The 19,282-nt window shown below is 35.6% G+C and overlaps 1 protein-coding gene across 1 annotated transcript in view; it reads right to left on the bottom strand.

The window, feature by feature from the left end:
- LOC136036111 (disco-interacting protein 2 homolog A-like) overlaps positions 1-19,282 on the bottom strand; it is a 255,860-nt gene that overhangs the window by 152,385 nt on the left and 84,193 nt on the right. The window contains exon 8 of the mRNA XM_065718124.1: positions 10,106-10,213. Coding sequence (XP_065574196.1) covers positions 10,106-10,213 — 108 coding nt within the window. The remainder of the gene's footprint in view (positions 1-10,105; positions 10,214-19,282) is intronic.

Here is a 19,282-nt window from a genome sequence, read left to right as displayed (position 1 = left end):
ATAACATTTCTAAATTGGTTTTGTTTTAATTTCTAAACGCTGGCATGAAGACTCTGCCCCCGCGAGCAAGTGCCTAATTTGTCTTTGCTGTAATCTTCTTTCATAACAAAAAAGTAATAAAAAGATAGATACACACCTATTTATATCACGTATGCACACAGAAAAAAAGGCATACACAGACAAACACAGATCGAAACAATTTTGTGCAATTAGGTTACCACATGATGGAATACGAACAGATGAATCCAAGAAGACTACTGTTTAGACGAGGAATCAGGGGGCTGTTGCACTATAAACAAGTAAGTATAGGTGATGGGTCTATGGACCCAGTCCCCTCCAAGATCTCAAGATTCTTATTATTCTTACCAAAACTTCAATTACGTTTTAAGGACTTCACCAGTTTTCTACGTTTTCTCTAATTCACTTGCTTTCTGTGTTTCCTAAAACTCACTTGCCTCTAAGTCAAGTTCTATTTTCCCATTGGCCTCCACCGCTTTATGATGGACGAAAAGAATTGCTCATGAGAATTATTTCTTACCAGAAACGAACTCAAGTAAACAAAGGTGTCACTTCCGATTCTGGAGATATTTTTTGGACTGCGATTACAGCAGTAGAAAGAAAAGGTTTTTGGTCCATCGAAAAACTCCTGAAGCGAGTGCGATCGTGATTAAAAGAAGACTCGAGTCATGAAGGGGTATCGTCATTCATGTCTACTTGTTTCCTAGTAATTTTAAACGACATCGATTTTGCTAAAAGTTTAAGTATTGCTTTTTCTAAAGTAATTTCCTCTCATATCCGAAATTTCCCGTCACGACAGATTCAGTACAAAAAAAAAAAAAAAAAATTAAAAAAAAAATGAAAATTTGAATTTGATTGTTCAAGAATTAAAAAAAAAAGTTTTCCTCATTCAACTTCTGCGTAACAAAAAAACATCTATGTAAAACAAAATGAAGTCCGTTTTCTTTGTGAAACTTGATTGATGCAGAATTCAAAAAAAAGGAAAGCTTTCCTCGTTCAACTTTTTGCCAAATTTCGCAAGAAACAAAGACAAGGAACAAAATGGAAATCCAACACACATTATCCACTCAAACTTAATTAACAGGGTAAAAGCAAAATTTATAAGAGGTAAAACAGTGAAAGCTTAAAAGAGTTAAACTAATTCTAAATAGTTCACATTTTAAAACAAACAAAACGGCAAAAACGAGGGAAACAGTGTGAGCCCAAATAACTTGACATCCTAAATTTGAGCAGGCATCTTTTAAATACGGGCTTTCCCAAGTAAAGCGAAATATATCTTTAACTGAACAATAGTGCCACTAAAAATTGCAACAGTCGTAAATGTTAATCAATTTTCAGTCCCAAACGGTCCTATGAAAATTGATTAAATAAAAAAAACAAGTTTTTTTTAACGGAAAGTAAGGAGCGACATTAAAACTTAAAACGAACAGAAATTACTTCTTATATGAAAGAAGATGCTTCCTCATCAACGCCCCGCTCTTTACGCTAAAGTTTGACTCTTTCTCTTAACTCTACTTTTTATAACAGTAAAAAACTTTAGCGTAAAGAGCGGGGCGTTGATGAGGAAGCATCTCCTTTCATATACGAAGTAATTTCTGTTCGTTTTAAGTTTTAATGTCGCTCCTTACTTTCCGTTCAAAACACTAGTTTATTTTTAATTTAATTTCTGAACGTTTTTGAATCAATGCATGTTTGATTTTGGCTCTCCGCGGATGAATAATTAAAACGAAATTTGCATTTTTTTTTTTTTTTTTTTTGCTAAATGGCTTTCTCATAGTTTTGATTGAATGGTTTTGAGAAAGCAAGGGAGGAGGTTACTTAAAAAGGCAACTAGAACTTTTATTTTTTTTAAGAATGTTTTTATTAGTAAAAGATATACGTAACTTACAAATTAGCTTACGTAGCGAACTTCTGTATTCTCATGTTTTTATTACGTATACGAAGGGGTTCACCCCCTCGTCAGAACCTCGCTTTTTACACTAAAGCTTAAATTTTGTTCCAATTTCTTAAGAACGACCCCTGAATCACAAAAGCCGTAGAATAAATAGTCGAAATTACTAAAAATACTTTAGCTTTAAAAAGAGTGAGGTATTATGAGGAGGTGAGCCCATCATATGCGTAATAATTTCTGTTCGTTTTAAATTTTAATGCTTCTCCTTACTTCCAGTTGAAAAAACTTTTTCATATTTATTTTTTCATTGTATTTTTTTTAATAATGCTTGATAATCCTGCGCTTCCTTCATGAAAATTTTCTTCCCCCATGACAAATTCCTCCAAGGAAAGTTCCCCCAACATATCCCCTCTTCTCAACCCCCCTCCAACCTAAAAATCCCCCCTGAAAACGTCTATACACTTCCAAATAACCATTACTATATGTAAGCCCTTGTCAAAGTTTGTAACTTGTGGCCCCTCCCACGGGGACTGTAGGGGAGTAAGTCGTCCCCAAAGACATAGTTATAAGTTTTTTTTTACTACGCTGAATAAAATGGCTTTCTCAGAATTTTGATCTGGTGACTTTGGGAAAATAATTAGCGTGGGAGGGGGCCTAGGTGCCCTCGAATTTTTTTGGTCACTTAAAAAGGGCACTAGGACTTTTCATTTCCAGTAGAATGAGCCCTCTTGCAACATTCTAGGACCACTGGGTCGATACGATCACCCCTGGAAAAAAAAAATAAATAAACACGCATCCGTGATCTGCCTTCTGGCAAAAAAATACAAAATTCCACATTTTTGTAGATAGGAGCTTGAAAATTCTACAATAGGGTTCTCTGATACGCTGAATCTGATGGTGAGATTCTATGACTTTTAGGGGGTTTTCGCCCTATTTTCTAAAATAAGGCATCGTAACTTTTTATTTTCTTATATTTATAATTTTTTATAAATTAATATAATTATTAATATATATTATATATTATAATATATATTAATATAATTTTCTCAGGCTCGTAACTTTTGATGGGTAAGACTAAACTTGATGAAGCTTATATATTTAAAATCAGCATTAAAATGCGATTCTTTTGATGTGGCTATTGGTATCAAAATTCCATTTTTTTTTAGTTTTGGTTACTATTGAGCCGGGTCGCTCCTTACTACAGTTCGTTACCACGAACTGTTTGATAGGTGCCATAACATAGGTGCTATAACAGACAAGTACCTATTCGGGCTTTCTTTCAAGTCTATTTTGTCAACTTTCTGAATCAAAAGTTTTTGTCATTATTAATATACTTCTACGTTTCCATTCGATGGATAAATGGAAAGGTTGTGTGGTCCAAGAAATTTTTTGACAGAGCATTTTATTGATTAATAAATATAATTCAGAGAAATGCATATACAAATTCAAAAACAAAACTTCGAAAAATGAAATAGCGCGCATTAATCAACAACTATTGAGGAAATTGACTCAATTTATCAAAAATTATTGGTGGGCTCGTTAGGCGACTAACTCTATGTTTTTACTTGTACTTTCTTGCTGGGAGAGTAGGGGTGACCTAAATAGTTTGGAAAATAATTTAATATATGTCTTCACATATCATAAGACGTATTGCAATTATATTTTTCAAATACAAATTTAAATTGTAAGTTCCAACTACATTTTCACTATAATTCTCAAACTAACTTTTTTTTTATGGGTTAATTAACTTCTTATTGAAATTTTGTTTTTTATTTTAAAACTTGTAATTTTTTTTATGACTATCTTTTATTACTAACCCTTTCAGCATAGGTACCAACTTTGGGTGGGGTGAAGGTGGATAATCCTAGAGCCATCCTCGAAATGCTGCCTGGGAAGAGCTCCCCTCCGAAAAGACTCAAAAATAAAAAGTTTGTAAATATTTAATTTTAGTGTGTTCTTATCTGTTTCTATCAAAATTATTAGACTCAGTCCCCTCTGGAAAAAATCAGAACTTGACGCCAAAGCTTCAATTAAATTTGGAATGGGACTACAAAACACATTCAATATGCAAAACGGTGAAATAGTAATTTAACCTGCGAGAATCTTAGTGTAGAAGTTACTCAACTACTTGGCGCCAGAATTGATTTCGAATCTTATTAATTATTTTAAGTGATTTTACGTTTAGATTTATTGCGTTGACACTCTTCTTCTAAGATTTGTTAGCAAAGCATTACTCTCACCATTTTTACAACTATAAATGTCTGCCATGTTTTCTGGCCAACTACATCAAGGGCGTCCTCTATCAATGGCGAAAATGTAGGGGGAGGGGCAACTTTGTTGCTTTTCACATTTTCAAGATGTAAATACCAAAAAGGGTATTTTTCGATGAAAATTTTAAGAAAGGTGTTTTTTCAAAGTTTCGGGGTCCTTCTGTTCCCTCTTATTTGGTTATGATTTCCTCTATAAACTTATTATACTCCTTGGTTCTTATTTCCGACAGTTTGCAACCTCTGACCGACATTATCTTTTTTTTGTAAGTGACTAAAATTTTGGAGATCCTCTGTTATCTGCTCTTTCGAAAGGTGTATGAGGTGACTCCGCACGACCATCGGTTGTTTAGCAACATAAATTTCAGTTTTATTCTAATCGAGAAGTGAACACTTTACCTGAGAGCGAGATTATCTTGCTAGCGAAATTGTCCTATTTCGTTTATTTATTTTCGCTATCATTAACGGTCAAAGCAGAAATCAAGTAATTCATTAACTGGAAACGCTGGAAAAGGAGCGTTCAAAATCTCTAATCGTGCTTTCTCAGCGTGCAATTTTGAGAGGTATGACAATTTTTCTCTAGGAACACAAATAGCTAAGAATAACTTTTATTTGTCCATCAAAACACAAATATTAGCTAAAAAAAAAATTCATTCGCTTTAGATTTTTAGGTCTAAATTTCAGCGAAGTCTAAATCATGTCGCGGGTAATAAATCCGCATGCTCCCATATCACGGTTGCAGATGCGGTAGGATTATTGTAGGTTATTATTTGTAAGGTCAAAGCGCAATTAGATAATTTATGAAATAAGTTCTGTGTGTACGAAGTAACCGTCAAGTTTTATATCTACGACTGTGGAGTCTTTACCACCAACGAGTAACTCCTACTCCAGACATTTTCAATATACCAACTCCAACTTTGACTCTGCCTTCTAGAACTTTAAACATAATTGCTCCGACTCCACAACTCCCACTCCTCAGCCATGTCTATGTCCGTATTGTTTTTGTTTTTATCTGTATTTTGACTGTGTATTAGTTACTGTGGTTAGTGAACTTTCGTAAGACGATTCTTTGTGGAAACTGTTGTTTATTGGTGTACGGTTCACATAAGAAAGCATGCCTTGCATACTTTTCATTGTGTTAACCGTCTAAAATATAATAAACATAAGATTTTGAAAAATATAAAAGAATCGGAACTTCTGTCTTTCGAAATCAGAATTTTAGGTATCATTTCCCTAAAATTTATGAGAGATAGGTTTTCAAAAAGATATTATAGAGTTCTACCTGTATTTAAAGTTATTTGATTTCTAAAAAGTTTAGCTTTGAACCTAGGAAATTTTATTTAGACATAACGTAGGAAATTCACAAAATCAAAGCTTTTAAATAGATAAAGTCCCATGAATGAATTTTATATCTGGAAAACCAATGTACGCTATAATTCTTAGAGATCTGTTTATCCGCAAAAAAAAACTTCCTTGTCTAGAATAAAAAGTTTCCTCTAGGATATAAGAAATTTGATGCGTCATGACAACTTTGGAATTTATTTCTAAGTGAACGAAGTAATTTTGTATGACAAAGTTCATGTCATCTCGTGGATTTCTCATGGTATTACTCGATTAAAATACTATGGAGTATCTGATCAAAAATGTCAGGAAACAACCCAAAAATTGAAATTCGCATTCGAGATCACCCATTCCATAATTATTTCCAAGAAATTTAGAAGAGATGCAGAATATTGTTCTCCGAGGTTCTCCAAGAGCTAATTTAATTTTCTGCTTCAATACGATACAAAATTTTTCTGAAAAACGTTACTTTTTCCAGCTAGAATAGATTTGTTTAGGTGCCATGCACAGTATGATGTACGTACAACGTGATGTACATGGTTATGATGATCGTTTTTTTCTGGATAACTTTGAGAAACTTTATAAACATCACAGAAACTTTTCTGCCCCGTTTCACGATTAACATACTCAGAAAAAATTTTAGGTTTGCATCCCATACCACTGGGAGCTACATGCCATTGGTCCGAAGGAAGAAAAGCTGCGAAAGCAATAGTGTTGCTCCGCAACACAATAATGAAATTATAAGACTCAAGTTGCCATCCAATTTGCCAAAATAATATGTGTGGAGCTAATAATGCGAGATTGTAAAAGGATGCTAGGATAGCAAAGGATGCAATCGTGTGATGTTAGAAATGAACTGATAATTTTCCAAAGAAATTAACTTAATAAAGTAAACGACTGACAAAACTGGCTACAAATGTAAATTGTTTTGGGGGACAGTTTTGACTTGGGGAGACAGTTTCCTCGTTTTGAAGTGCTTCTAATTAGCTTTACCGGATTAGAATTTTCTTGATTTTTTTTTTAATCTTGAATAAAATATTCCCCTTATTATGAATGATAGGGGGCCTAAAACGAGCAAGGAGGGTTGGTCTCCCCACCTCATGCAATGTCCAACTAAACGCAATCAAAGCCATATGGTATTTTGGCAGCACCGGTAGGGTATTTTTTACAAAATTGAATTTGGTTTCATGTATATATATATATATATATATATATATATATATATATATATATATATATATATATATATATATATATATATATATATTTATATATATATATATATATATATATATACATTTATATATATATATATATATATATATATATATATATATATATATATATATATATTTAATATATATATTTATATATATATATATATATATATATATATTTAATATATATATATATATATATATATATATATATATATATATATATATATATATATATATATATATATATATATATATATATATATATATATATATATATATATATATATATATATATATATATATTTACTCTGAGCATTAAAAGTGTGTAATATATTGTAAAAATAAGAAGAGATTGTAGCAAAAAAAGCTAAGTTACCACAGAAAAAAGGTCCCACTACAGAGAAAAAAAAACTAACCAAAATCAGTAATAAGCCTCTAGGCCTGACAAACATTTACTTGGTAAACCTAATTCAAAACCAAAAAACTTAATGCGTTTTGATTTCAGACGGTCGAGCACTGTCCGGCTGAACATATTCTGTTATTCTTTTCTTATTTTTAAAAGTTAAGCTTTATATTATCCGCTAGATTTGGAATTCAAAATATGTTTTGTCGGGTAGGAGTCAATTATAAACTTGAAAATTCGATTTTAATATGCAAAATTGAATGCTAACCTCTAGCCTTTGTGTAATTAGTAAGTTTGATGGTGTCTTTTATGAAGTTCTATGATTATCAATTGATCAAGACTGTGTTCTTTTTTTATAACTATTAGTTACACTCTTAGTAGGGGATATTTACTCCCAGCCGTATTATTAAGTATGACTTGTGATGGTTTCTGAACAGCAGGGAAAGGATGATTCCATCAAACTAAAATTTCAAGGGTAAGCTTAGACACCCCAAAGACTCTTAACCTCTGAACTTGAACCCATCCGACACATCAAATAGAAATTGTGTTAGAATTTGCTCTATGAAGGAAAAGTCCAAGGAAGGTGAAACTTATAACTCGCATTAGTCAGGATTTGTCTTCAAAAATGCACTTTTTCAAACAGTTCGTGGTAACGAACTGTAGTAAGGAGCGACCCGGCTCAATAGTAACAAAAACTATAAAAAATGGAATTTTGATATCAATAGCTACATCAAAAGAATCGCATTTGAATGCTGATTTTAAATATATAAGTTTAATCAAGTTTAGTCTTACCCTCAAAAGTTACAAGCCTGACAAAATTTGCTCTATTTTAGAAAATAGGGGAAAACAATCCCCAAAAGTCACAGAATCTTAACGAAAATCACACCATCAGATTCAGCGTATCAGAGTACCCTGTTGTAGAATTTTCAAGCTCCTATCTACAAAAATGTGGAATTTTGTATTTTTTTTTTTTACCAGAAGGCAGATCACGGATGCGTGTTATTTGTTTTTTTTTCCAGAGGTGATCGTATCGACCCAGTGGTCCTAGAATCTTGCGAGAGGTCTCATTCTAACGGAAATGAAAAGTTCTAGTTCCTTTTTAAGTGACCAAAAAATTAGAGGGCACCTAGGCCCCCTCCCACGCTAATTATTTTCCCAAAGTCACCAGATCAAAATTCTGAGATAGCCATTTTATTCAGCGTAGTCAAAAAAATTTATAACTATGTCTTTGGGGATGACTTATTCCCCCACAGTCCCCGTGGGAAGGGCCTGTGGGAGTACAAAAAAAAAATTAACTTGCAAATTTCGTGTTAATTATTCCACTGTGGAGAGCCAAAATCAAAACATGCATTGATTCAAAAACGTTCAGAAATTAAATTAAAAAAAAACAATTTTTTTTTAGCAGAAAGTAAGGAGCGACATTAAAACTTAAAACGAACAGAAATTACTTCGCATGTGAAAGGGGCTGCTTCCTCATCAACGCCCCGCTCTTTACGCTAAAGTTTTTTACTATTTTAAAAAGCAGAGTTGAGAGAAAGAGTCATTAAATTATAATTAAATTATTTTTAAAAATTAAATTAAGAGAATTAATTAAATATAGGACGTTAGCCAAACAAGTTTTATCAAACAGTTCATAGTGCCAAACTGTAATTAAGGAGCGACTCAAAAATGTTATTCTATAACAATTAATAAGAATTCAGTTTTTATGCGGATTCCAAGTATATAATTCTCATTACATTTAATATTAACCACCAAAGGCTACAAGCCTCAGAAGAGTACTTCTATATATTTATCCCCCTCTAGCTCACCCCCCCCCCAATGTCACTGGATCCGGTTTGGATTTAAAATAAGAGCTCTGAGACACGAGGTCCTTCTAAATATAAAATTCCACTAAGATCCGATAACCCGTTCGCAAGTTAAAAATGCCTCATTTTTTTTTTATTTTCCCGAATAAACCGTCCTTCCACCCCCCCCCCCAGATGGTCGAATCGGGGAAGCGATTATTTCTAATTTGTAAAAATTGGGGTGGCCCAGGACTCCAACCTGAGACCTCTCACACCCTAAGCGAGAATCATACCCTAAAACCAAAAGCCATACTTAAGAAGAACAATCATTTGTTTTATCGGCAAATAAAATTCTTCTCAACTATCTTCTTTGCTCACCCCCCCCCCCCCAGAAGTTCGAATCTGGAAAGAGATGTAAATAACAGCAAGATTGAATAAGTAGCAAGAATTTTTGCGAACAATGTATTCGATGGTACATCATCAAATAGTTGCAGAAAATCGCAGAAACTTTAGAACTGCAAAGGCAATTTTGACACTAAAAGCTCTTAATTAAATACGTATCTACTCAGCAGAAAGCAGACCACGATTTCGATGTAGATACACGTTGAAGTCTTTTAGAAGTTCAACGGAAGTTTACCATTACCCCCGTTTTCGAGGAATTCTTTGCCTCTGGCAGTTGCATATTGATTTCAAAGAAGAAAAATGAACAGGCAGCCATTTCTCTTAAAAATACATTTAGCAAGTCGGAGAAGGTCGTATATCCATAATTGTAAATTTTCAGAAGAGCAAAAAAAAAAAAACAACGACACAACTTTTTATTTCCCCTCTAACTACCGTAGAACAAAAACGAATTCATTTATTTATTATTATTTTTATGGTTATCGGAGGGGATATAAAAAGTTGTGAAATTTAATTTTTGATCTTCCGGAAATGTTGAATTATGCAGATACGACCTCTTGATATCCGACTGACAATTTCCAAGATATACAATACAGACAATGATGGGCTACAATTAATTGTTGAGCAAAATTGGTGGAAAAATAATAAATATTGCAATTTTAAACTTAGAAATCAAAAATTTTAACATATTAAATTACGGCACAAAATTACGTCTTAGTCAACTTAACCTTTAGATCAGTTTAAAAATTAGATGAAATATGTGTCAAAACTGAACTGCTTACCATTAGTGTTTACAACCATACCAATTTGTCCATAGTGGCCCAATCTATCAGCTGCTGTATTCCGGCGAGTCACACCAATATTATGAGTAATATCTGGAGGGTCTTCAACTAAAACAATAAAGTGAAAATGCACAGAGCCATAAGAACAAACAGACAAAATTAATCCAAAAATTTAGACACACCTAAAAGTACCACTGGTAAAGTAAAGTGCAAACTTGCTCGTATGCACTGTTTTTTTCTTCACTTTGTATGGGAGAGGGAGGGGTTATAAAATGTAGACAGAGCTCTTGCGATTGAGGCTGGGCGTTCTAGTGCCCTTTATACGATTTTAAAGGTGATTAGAGGGCGTCCATCCGCCCTCCCATGCTTTTCTGACAGATTCCATAAGATATACAATTAAAATTTTGAGATTGTCATTGTACTCAGCATAGCCGAAAGGTTCAGCAAATATGCCTCCAGGGATGACGAGACTCTCCCCCGTTCCCTTGGGGCAACAGCAGTAAACTATTAAAGTTGCTCATTTTTCACATGTGGGTTTTGTAATGAAAAAAGGAGATATAATTGATCCCAGGTGTCCGATTAGAAACATATTTTCTGTAATCACGCTCTGGGCTAAGAAAACCTTTCATCCTGTTGGGAACAGGGAATGCGGGAGGTATTAGGACACGGTTACGGTATTTGGAAATGGGGAAACAATGTCCTGATTAGTTTTCCTGTGTTTTGAGTGAGCTCTTACGGATCATTCACCAGGACCAAATTCCCAGAGTGTATCAAGAGCATATTCTGGGAACGAGATGCATGCCCGAACAAATCAAAAGATGCTATCCACAATGCACTCTTCACATTATTTACAATATCTCGGGAATGGCTTAAGGGATCCAGTTGAAACTTAGAGGGAGTATTGCGAAAGAGAAGGGAGCAAGTCCATTGGAGGGGGGAAAGAGGCAAAGGTAAATCGAAAGATACCATGTGCATACAATTCCTTGACATAGCATGTCAGCAATACATTGGGAACCAGTGTTGGGAATTACTTAAGTAAAAGTACTTAAGTAATTACTTAAGTAAAAAATCTGAGTACTTCTACTCTACTTAAGTAAAAAGTTTCTTAAGTACTTAATACTTATACTTAAGTAGAAAATTGAAGTACTTAAGGGTACTTAAGTACTCAAGTACTTTCTTCATGGCACAGGAAAATTATACCGGCATGGCGCAGGGCAATGCGACGAAATGAACTGCCTATATATCAAACAGTTCGTGGTAACGAACTGTAGTAAGGAGCGACCCGGCTCAATAGTAACCAAAACTCTAAAAAATGGAATTTTGATACCACTAGATACATCAAAAGAATCGCATTTTAAAGCTGGTTTTAAATATATAAGTTTCATCAAGTTTAGTCTTACCCATCAAAAGTTACGAGCCTGAGAAAATTTGCGTTATTTTTGAAAATAGGGGGAAACGCCCCCTAAAAGTCATAGAATCTTAACGAAAATCACACCATCAGATTCAGCGTATTAGAGAACCCTACTGTAGAAGTTTCGAGCTCCTATCTACAAAAATGTGGAATTTTGCATTTTTTGCCAGAAGGCAGATCACGGATGCGTGTTTATTTGTTTTTTTGTTTTTTTGTTTTTTTGTTTGTTTTTTTTCCCCAGGGGTGATCGTATCGACCCAGTTGTCCTAGAATGTTGCAAGAGGGCTCATTCTAACGGAAATGAAAAGTTCTAGTGCCCTTTTTAAGTGACTAAAAAAATTGGAGGGCACCTAGGCCCCCTCCCACGCTAATTATTTTCCCAAAGTCAACGGATCAAAATTCTGAGATAGCGATTTTATTCAGCGTAGTCAAAAAACCTTATAACTATGTCTTTGGGGAAGAGTTACTCCCCCACAGTCCCCGTGGGAGGGGCAACAAGTTACAAACTTTGACCTATGCTTACATATAGTAATGGTTATTGGGAAGTATACAGGCGTTTTCAGGAGGATTTTTTTGGCTTGGGGGAGGGGTTGAGAAGAGGGGGATATGCTGGGGGAACTTTCCTTCGAGAATTTCTAATGGGAGAAGAAAATTTCCATGAAGGGAGAGCAGGATTTACTAGCATTATTTAAAAAAAAAACAATTAAAAAATAAAAGTGAAAAAGCTTTTTCAGCTGGAAGTAAGGAACAGCAATAAAACTTAAAACAAACAGAAATTATTACCCATATGAGGGGCTCACCTCCTTCTAATACCTCTTCTTTACGCTAAAGTATTTTCGGTAATTTCAACTACTTATTCTACGGCTTTTGTGATTCAGGGGGTCATTCTTAATGAATTGGGATAAAATTTAAGCTTTAGTGTAAAGAGCGAGGTACTGACGATGGGGCGAATCCCTCATATATGTAATAAAAACATGAGAATACAAAAGTTCTTTACGTAAGCTAATTTATAAGTTACGTAAATCTTTTACCAATAAAAAGATTCGTAAAAAATTAAAAGTTCTAGTTGCCTTTTTAATTAACCAAAAAATCAGGGGGCAACTAGGCTTCGTTCCCCGCTCTTTTTTTCTCAAAATCATTCGATCAATATTATGAGAAAGCCATTGAGCCAAAAAAAAAAAAAATATGCAAATTTCGTTTTGATTATTCCTCTGTGGAGAGCCAAAATCAAAACATGCATTGATTCAAAAACGTTCAGAAATTAAATAAAAAAAACAAGTTTTTTCAACTGAAAGTAAGGAGTGACATCAAAACTTAAAACGCACAGAAATTACTTCGTATATGAAAGAGGCTGCTTCCTCATCAACGCCCCGCTCTTTACGCTAAAGTTTTTTACTGTTTTAGAAAGAAGAATTGAGAGAAAGAGTCAAACTTTAGCGTAAAGAGCGGGGCGTTGATGAGGAAGCAGCCTCTTTCATATACGAAGTAATTTCTGTGCGTTTTAAGTTTTGATGTCACTCCTTACTTTCAGTTGAAAAAACTTGTTTTTTTTATTTAATTTTTAGTGGATAAATGGATTTTAGTCTTTGAGAATTGCAGCTCCTGGCCCGGCGCCAAATTTCAAAAAAGGACGCTATCATGGCGGAACTACCATATATATTGAATGGGAAGTTTTTTGTGATAAATGGGAAAATTTAGAAGGATGGTGCAGTATCTGGCACATGCAAAAACTGCCCAAACAAAATTCTGAAGGGTCACATGGATGCAACAACGCATTTCCACAAATATCTCGAGGTGAGTTTGCCCACCCTATTGTTTACTAGAAGTTTGCTGAGCTGAACAAGATCAAAGAGCAAATAGCAAATAGCACAGAGGCTTATGAACTTGTAGGCTCACTTTTGGGATAGTCTAAAGCTGAAGATAAAGAAGATAATACTGGCCCTGATTATAGCTCACCTTCTAAAAAAGTTAAGGGAGATTTCTTTGCTGCAAGACCATTTAGACTGGCACAGTCAAAAGTGAATTATTAGGTACTGGACTGTATTGTGGATGAGATGCGACCCCTGTACACTGTTCAGAAGCCGTCGTTCGAAAATCTGATAACAGGTCTTGCAGCTTATGCAAAGGTTCCAGGAAGAAAAGCTTTAGCTATGCAAATTGAAGCTAAGTTTGTTAAAGTACAGAAAGATATGGTTCTTGATTTTGAACTCAGCGACTACATGTCTTTGACAACAGATATTTGGTCTGCCAACAGCAAAAGCTACTTGGGAATGACTGCACACTTGCTCAATGAGGATTTGAAATAGAAATCTTATGCCCTTGCTTGTTCCCAGTTCAAGGGCTCACACACTCGTGACAGAATTACTGAACAACTGAATGGCGTATTTGCCAGGTACGAAATTGCAGCTGATAAAAAGGTACGATGGGTTCTGACTGATAACGCCTCTAACTTTAGTAAGGCATTCAGGGAATATCCAATGGTTTCCGATGAGGATGTTCAAGTCAGTGATGAACAAAATGAAGGTGAAGTAGGCCAGAATGGCTCATTCTCTTTTACAAACATTGGAGAGACACTTGATTCTCATGATGACCCTGAGTATTTCCAACTTCCTCCACGCTTCAGGTGTGTCAGCCACACACTTAACCTGCTTGTATCCACCGATGCTGATAAAGCCCTCTGCGATGTTGCATATAAGAGGCAGTACCACACCGCTTTTTCGAAGTCTATTGCTCTCTGGGCTGCCGTGAATAAGAGTTCAAAAGCTGCTAATGCGGTGGAAGAGGTATATGACAAACAGCTTATATGACCTGTGGTAACCAGGTGGAACTCGAAGTGACAGTGTCAAAGTTTTGATGGATTGTCAAAAAATTGGAAAGCTTGCTGACGTATGTGATGCTTTGCAAAAAACAAGGCTAACATCTCGTGATATTGAAATTTTTGAAGAATACATGAAAATTATGGAGCCGGTAATAGTGGCATTGGACATTCTCCAGGGGGAGGGAAAATGCTACTTCGGTGCTTTTTATCCCACATTTAAATCGGTTGAAATAAACCTCAAAAAGCTAAAAGATTTGGCGAAAGTGTGCCAGCCTTTGGTACATGCTCTACTTGTGGGTCTCGAAAAAAGATTCCTCACGATCCTGGATGAGAGAGTTCTTAATGCAAAAGACTATCTTATTGCCATGGCAAGTTATCCTTTCTTCAAATTGAAGTGGTTTCCTGATAACCAGAAGTATGTAGCGGTTGAACTCTTGGTGGACGAAGCGAAAAAGGTCGAATATTTCAGAAGTATATATGAGGCTTATAGAGGTAGCTTATTGTCTGGAGATGAATAGTTTGATCTTAGTGATGAAGAAACTACTCGTGATAATTCTGGCAACCGTGGCCATGAAACCAATTCTGTGAAGGTGGAGGTTTAGTCATATTTGAATGAGAGGCGAAAGGAACTATCTGTGCTCAAAGTGTACCAAAGGGTAATGAAAGTTTTCAGGAAGTACAACTGTATCATTCCTTTGTCTACACCTGCAGAACGACTGTTTTTGGTAGGTGGTGGAATTTTTACTCCAAAAAGAAACATGCTCGGAGATGGTATGTTTGAAAAGCTTCTGCTGTTGAAAGGAGCAAGTAAGAAATTAAGTCATGATGAAGCTGTAATGAATGTCCGTTGTAAATTCTTTTCTTTTTATATCTTAACTAAAGTAAAATTCCAGTTGCTTTCTTTCATGAAAACTGTTGGTTTTTCTGAAAAGCGGTCGATTTCTCTTCAGAATCTTGCTTATCTTGTCTACTTGGAAAGGAAACGGACATTAAAGAAGTGTTGTGCGTGTTATTTACTGTAAGTAAAAAATCAGTACTTGAGTACTTCCACACAGTAACGCTTTTGCAAAATAAACTCCTAAGGGACTTATAATTCATAGACGGTTGTGTAGCGAGATAAATCAAGGACACTCCTGGCTACTTAGATGGCGCATCTACAAAACCTTAGGAACATTTTTGCTTTAGGGAAGGGGGAAGGGCTTAAAAAGTTTCTTTAATCAGATCCACCAAAACGTTTTTGCACTACAAGCTCCAATGGGGCTTATAATAGTGACACGTTTAAATAGCAAGGTAATTCAAAAGAAGCTTTCCCAGGTTATAAAAATAGCACGTCTGTAATGTGTCTTGGACGGTTCGGCTTATCAAGTTAAGACTTTCGAGCAGTGTTTGGAAGGAGGGAGTAGCAGAATTCCATATTATAACTTGGAAGAGAGGATATAAGTAAATCAAAAGACCTATATGTATCCAGGATATCAAAATACCATATCTTCTACACCTTGTAAATAGATCTGAGGTGAAACTGAAACTTTCAAGTAGTGAAGCTGAAGAAAAGCGGGAGGGGCAGAGACGTCAAACTTTGTGTCAGGGACTGGTAGCAGCTAAAAATGTTTGTGTCCGGTTCAGCTAAATGTTTAGTACTATGATTCCTCTTGGGAATTAACTTCATTCACGTCTTAGTAGCAAGGCATACCAAACGGTAATATATGGTGCGAGCTTATCAAATAGCGTATTTATAATATATTGGAATGGCTTAAAAGTATCAAGGTGAAATCTTCAGGGAGTTTTTGAGGGCTAAATGGACCTCAAACTTTACTTGTGGAGAAGGAGCAGAGGAGAGCGGCGGCGAAATTGTTTGTATTCAACTCATGTAATCGAAGAAAATTCGTGTTCTGGGATACAATTGAAACTTTCACAGTTTTTTGGAGGGAAAAAGAGAATCTGAAATTTTTACTTGGGGAAAGGATCAGAGAGTAAGGGTCTAGAAGTTTGGTCTCCAGTCTATTTGAAATTTTTGATACTATGAGTTCCGATGGACTGGAAAAACTCCCAGTTCAGTAGTGGTGTAGAACAAAAAACATTTGGACCCAGGTTATCACAATCACAATAACATATTTTCTCGAAGTTTAACTATGGAAGAAAGACAAAGTCAAATTGAGAGGAGCAATGTATCCACGGTTTATTCAGTCAACTAAAGAACGACAGATAGAGATTGACCTGAAACTCTCGGAGTGTTTGGAGGCTGTGGAGACTCAAATATTTTATTTAGGAGGAGATGTAGGGGTATAATATACGTGTTTCAGATGCTCCTTATATTTCATCTCGTCAATTAGCTATAAAATGACATTCATAAGTTTCTTGGTCCGGTAGACCCCGATAGAAAAAGTAAATTTGAAAGTAATTTCGGCTGCATTGTCTTTTGATGCCCAAAAATGGAACTTTTTTTTCTTTTTTGTTTGATTGATGTTTGATAGTTTGATTTTTTTTTTTGTTTGATAGGTTCACAATTTATATGGCATATGGAAAAGATAGATCTTAACACATACAAACAAGCCGTCTAAAGGCCAGAGCGTCATTTGCACTTTACTAGGAAAAAAAGGACGAATTATTTTCTAAAACAGTTAATTTTATAAATATTTTCTATATTACAAAAAAAAATAATAATTAATTTTTTTTATTGAAATAAAAAAATCAACATTAATAAATCAAAGATTGCTGAGATTTCCACGAATGAATATCATTATACATTTGTCAACCAGTCTACTTTCGTTAGTTTTTTTTCAGCAATTTTGGTTATTAAGGTGACCTTTTTTCGTTTTTTTGTAATTGTTGTTGTTGCCGGTACTGATGCTTTGAGAAATGAACCACACCATTTTGAATAAAATACAAATACTATCCATGCCGTTTGTAGATTTTGGGAAAGAAGAAAGGGTTAGGTACCAACAACCTTATTTATACGCCTTAATTAACAGTGAGATAAAATTTATATGGTACTTTTTTATGGCACCAAGTGATATATGGCGGTCGCAAATTCTGTCGGTCTGTCGGTCTCTCTGTCTGTCTGTCTGTCCCGGTTTAGCTAGTTTAGGCACTTCCAGATAAGCTTGAAAGCTAAGCCAGATAAGCTTCCAGATAAGGCACTTCCAGATTGGAGGGTCTTGGAAAAAGCTTGGAGTGGAAGGATTGGGATGAAACTTGGTGAGAAAATTAAGCACAAGTCCTAGATACATGACTGACATAACCGGAACGGATCCACTCCGCTGTGGAGAGATCAGGATGAAACTTGTTGGGAAGGATAAGCACAAGTCCAAGATACATGACTACCATAACAAGACTGGATCCACTCTCTTTTTTGGGGAGTTGGGGGGGGGGGGGTAACTCGGAAAAATTAGAAAAATGAGGTATTTGTAACTTACGAACGGGTGACCAGATCTTCATGAAATTTGATATTTAGAAGGATACTGTGCTTCAGAGCTTTCATTTTAAATCCCGACCAGATCCAGTGACATTGGGGGAGTTGGAGGGGGAGACCGGAAATCTTGGAAATCGTGAAAATTGAGGTATCTTTTTCTAACGAATGGGTGATCGGATCTTAATGAAACTTGATATACAGATGGATCTTACGTGTCAGATATTCCATTTTTAATTCAAATTGGATCCGGGAACACAGTCGGTTGGAGGGGAAACAGGAATCTTCGAAGAAACCGGAAATCTTGGAAAACGCTTAGAGTGGAGAGACCGGGTTGAAACTTGATGGGAAGGATAAGCAGAAGTTCCAGATGCGTGCTCGACATAATTGGAACGGATCTGCTCTCTTTGGGAGGGGGATTTCCACTGCTTTGGCGAGTTAGGTGCTTCTGGAGGTGCTAGGACGATGAAAATTGGTAAGCATGTCAGGAACCTGCACAAATTGACTTCATAACAGTCGTTTCCCCGATTCGACGATCTGGGGGCTTGAGGGAGAGGAAAAACTGAAAAAAGAGGTAATTTTTAACTTACGAATGGGTGATCGGATCTTAATGAAATTTGATATTTAGAAGGACCTCGTGTCTCACAGATTTTATTTAAATTCCGACCGTATCCGTTTATATTGAGGGGAGTTGGAGGGGGAAACGGAAAATCTTGGAAAACGCTTAGAATGGAGAGATCGGGATGAAACTTGGTGGGAAGAATCAGCACCAGTCCTTGATACGTGATTGACATAACCGGACTGAATCCACTCTTTTTGGAGGAGTTGAGGGGGGGGGGGGGGGTATTAATTCAGAAAAATTAATTGAGTATGAAAAATTAAGTATTAATTCGGCTCAAATTGACTTGATAAAGTTGTTTTCCCCGATTCGACCATTTGGGGGACTGAAGGGAGAGGAGAAAATTAGAAAAATTGAGGTATGTTTAACTTACGAACGGATGACCGGATCTCCATGAAATTTGATATTTAGAAGGAATTCATGTCTCAGAGCTTTTATTTTAAATCCCGACCAGTTCTGGTGACATTGTGGGAGTTGGAGGGGGGAAACCAGAAATCTTGGAAAAAGCTTAAAGTGGAGAGATCGGGATGAAATTTGGTCGGTATAATAAGCAATTGTCGTAGATACATGATTGACGTAACTGGACCGTATCCGCTCTCTTTGGGGGATTTAGGGGGCGGGGTTCAGGGCTTTGGCGAGTTCGGTGCTTCTGGAGGTATTAGCACGATGAAAAATTGGTAGGCGTGTCAGGGACCTGCACAAATTGACTTGATAAAGTCATTTTCCCCGATTCGACCATCTGGGGGGCTGAAGGGAGAGGCAAAATTAGAAAAAATGAGGTATTTTTGAACTTGCGAATGGGTTATCGGATCTTAATTAATTTTGATATTTAGAAGGAACTCGTGTCTCAGAGCTCTTATGTTAAATCCCGACCGGCATTAAGCCTCTGAATTTTCTTTTAAATCAATCTATTGATTCTTAGA

This window comes from Artemia franciscana, chromosome 15 (genome assembly GCF_032884065.1).
Source record: "Artemia franciscana chromosome 15, ASM3288406v1, whole genome shotgun sequence".
In the NCBI taxonomy this organism is placed as follows: Eukaryota; Metazoa; Arthropoda; class Branchiopoda; order Anostraca; family Artemiidae; genus Artemia; species Artemia franciscana.
This window is presented reverse-complemented; position numbering and strand designations above follow the sequence as displayed.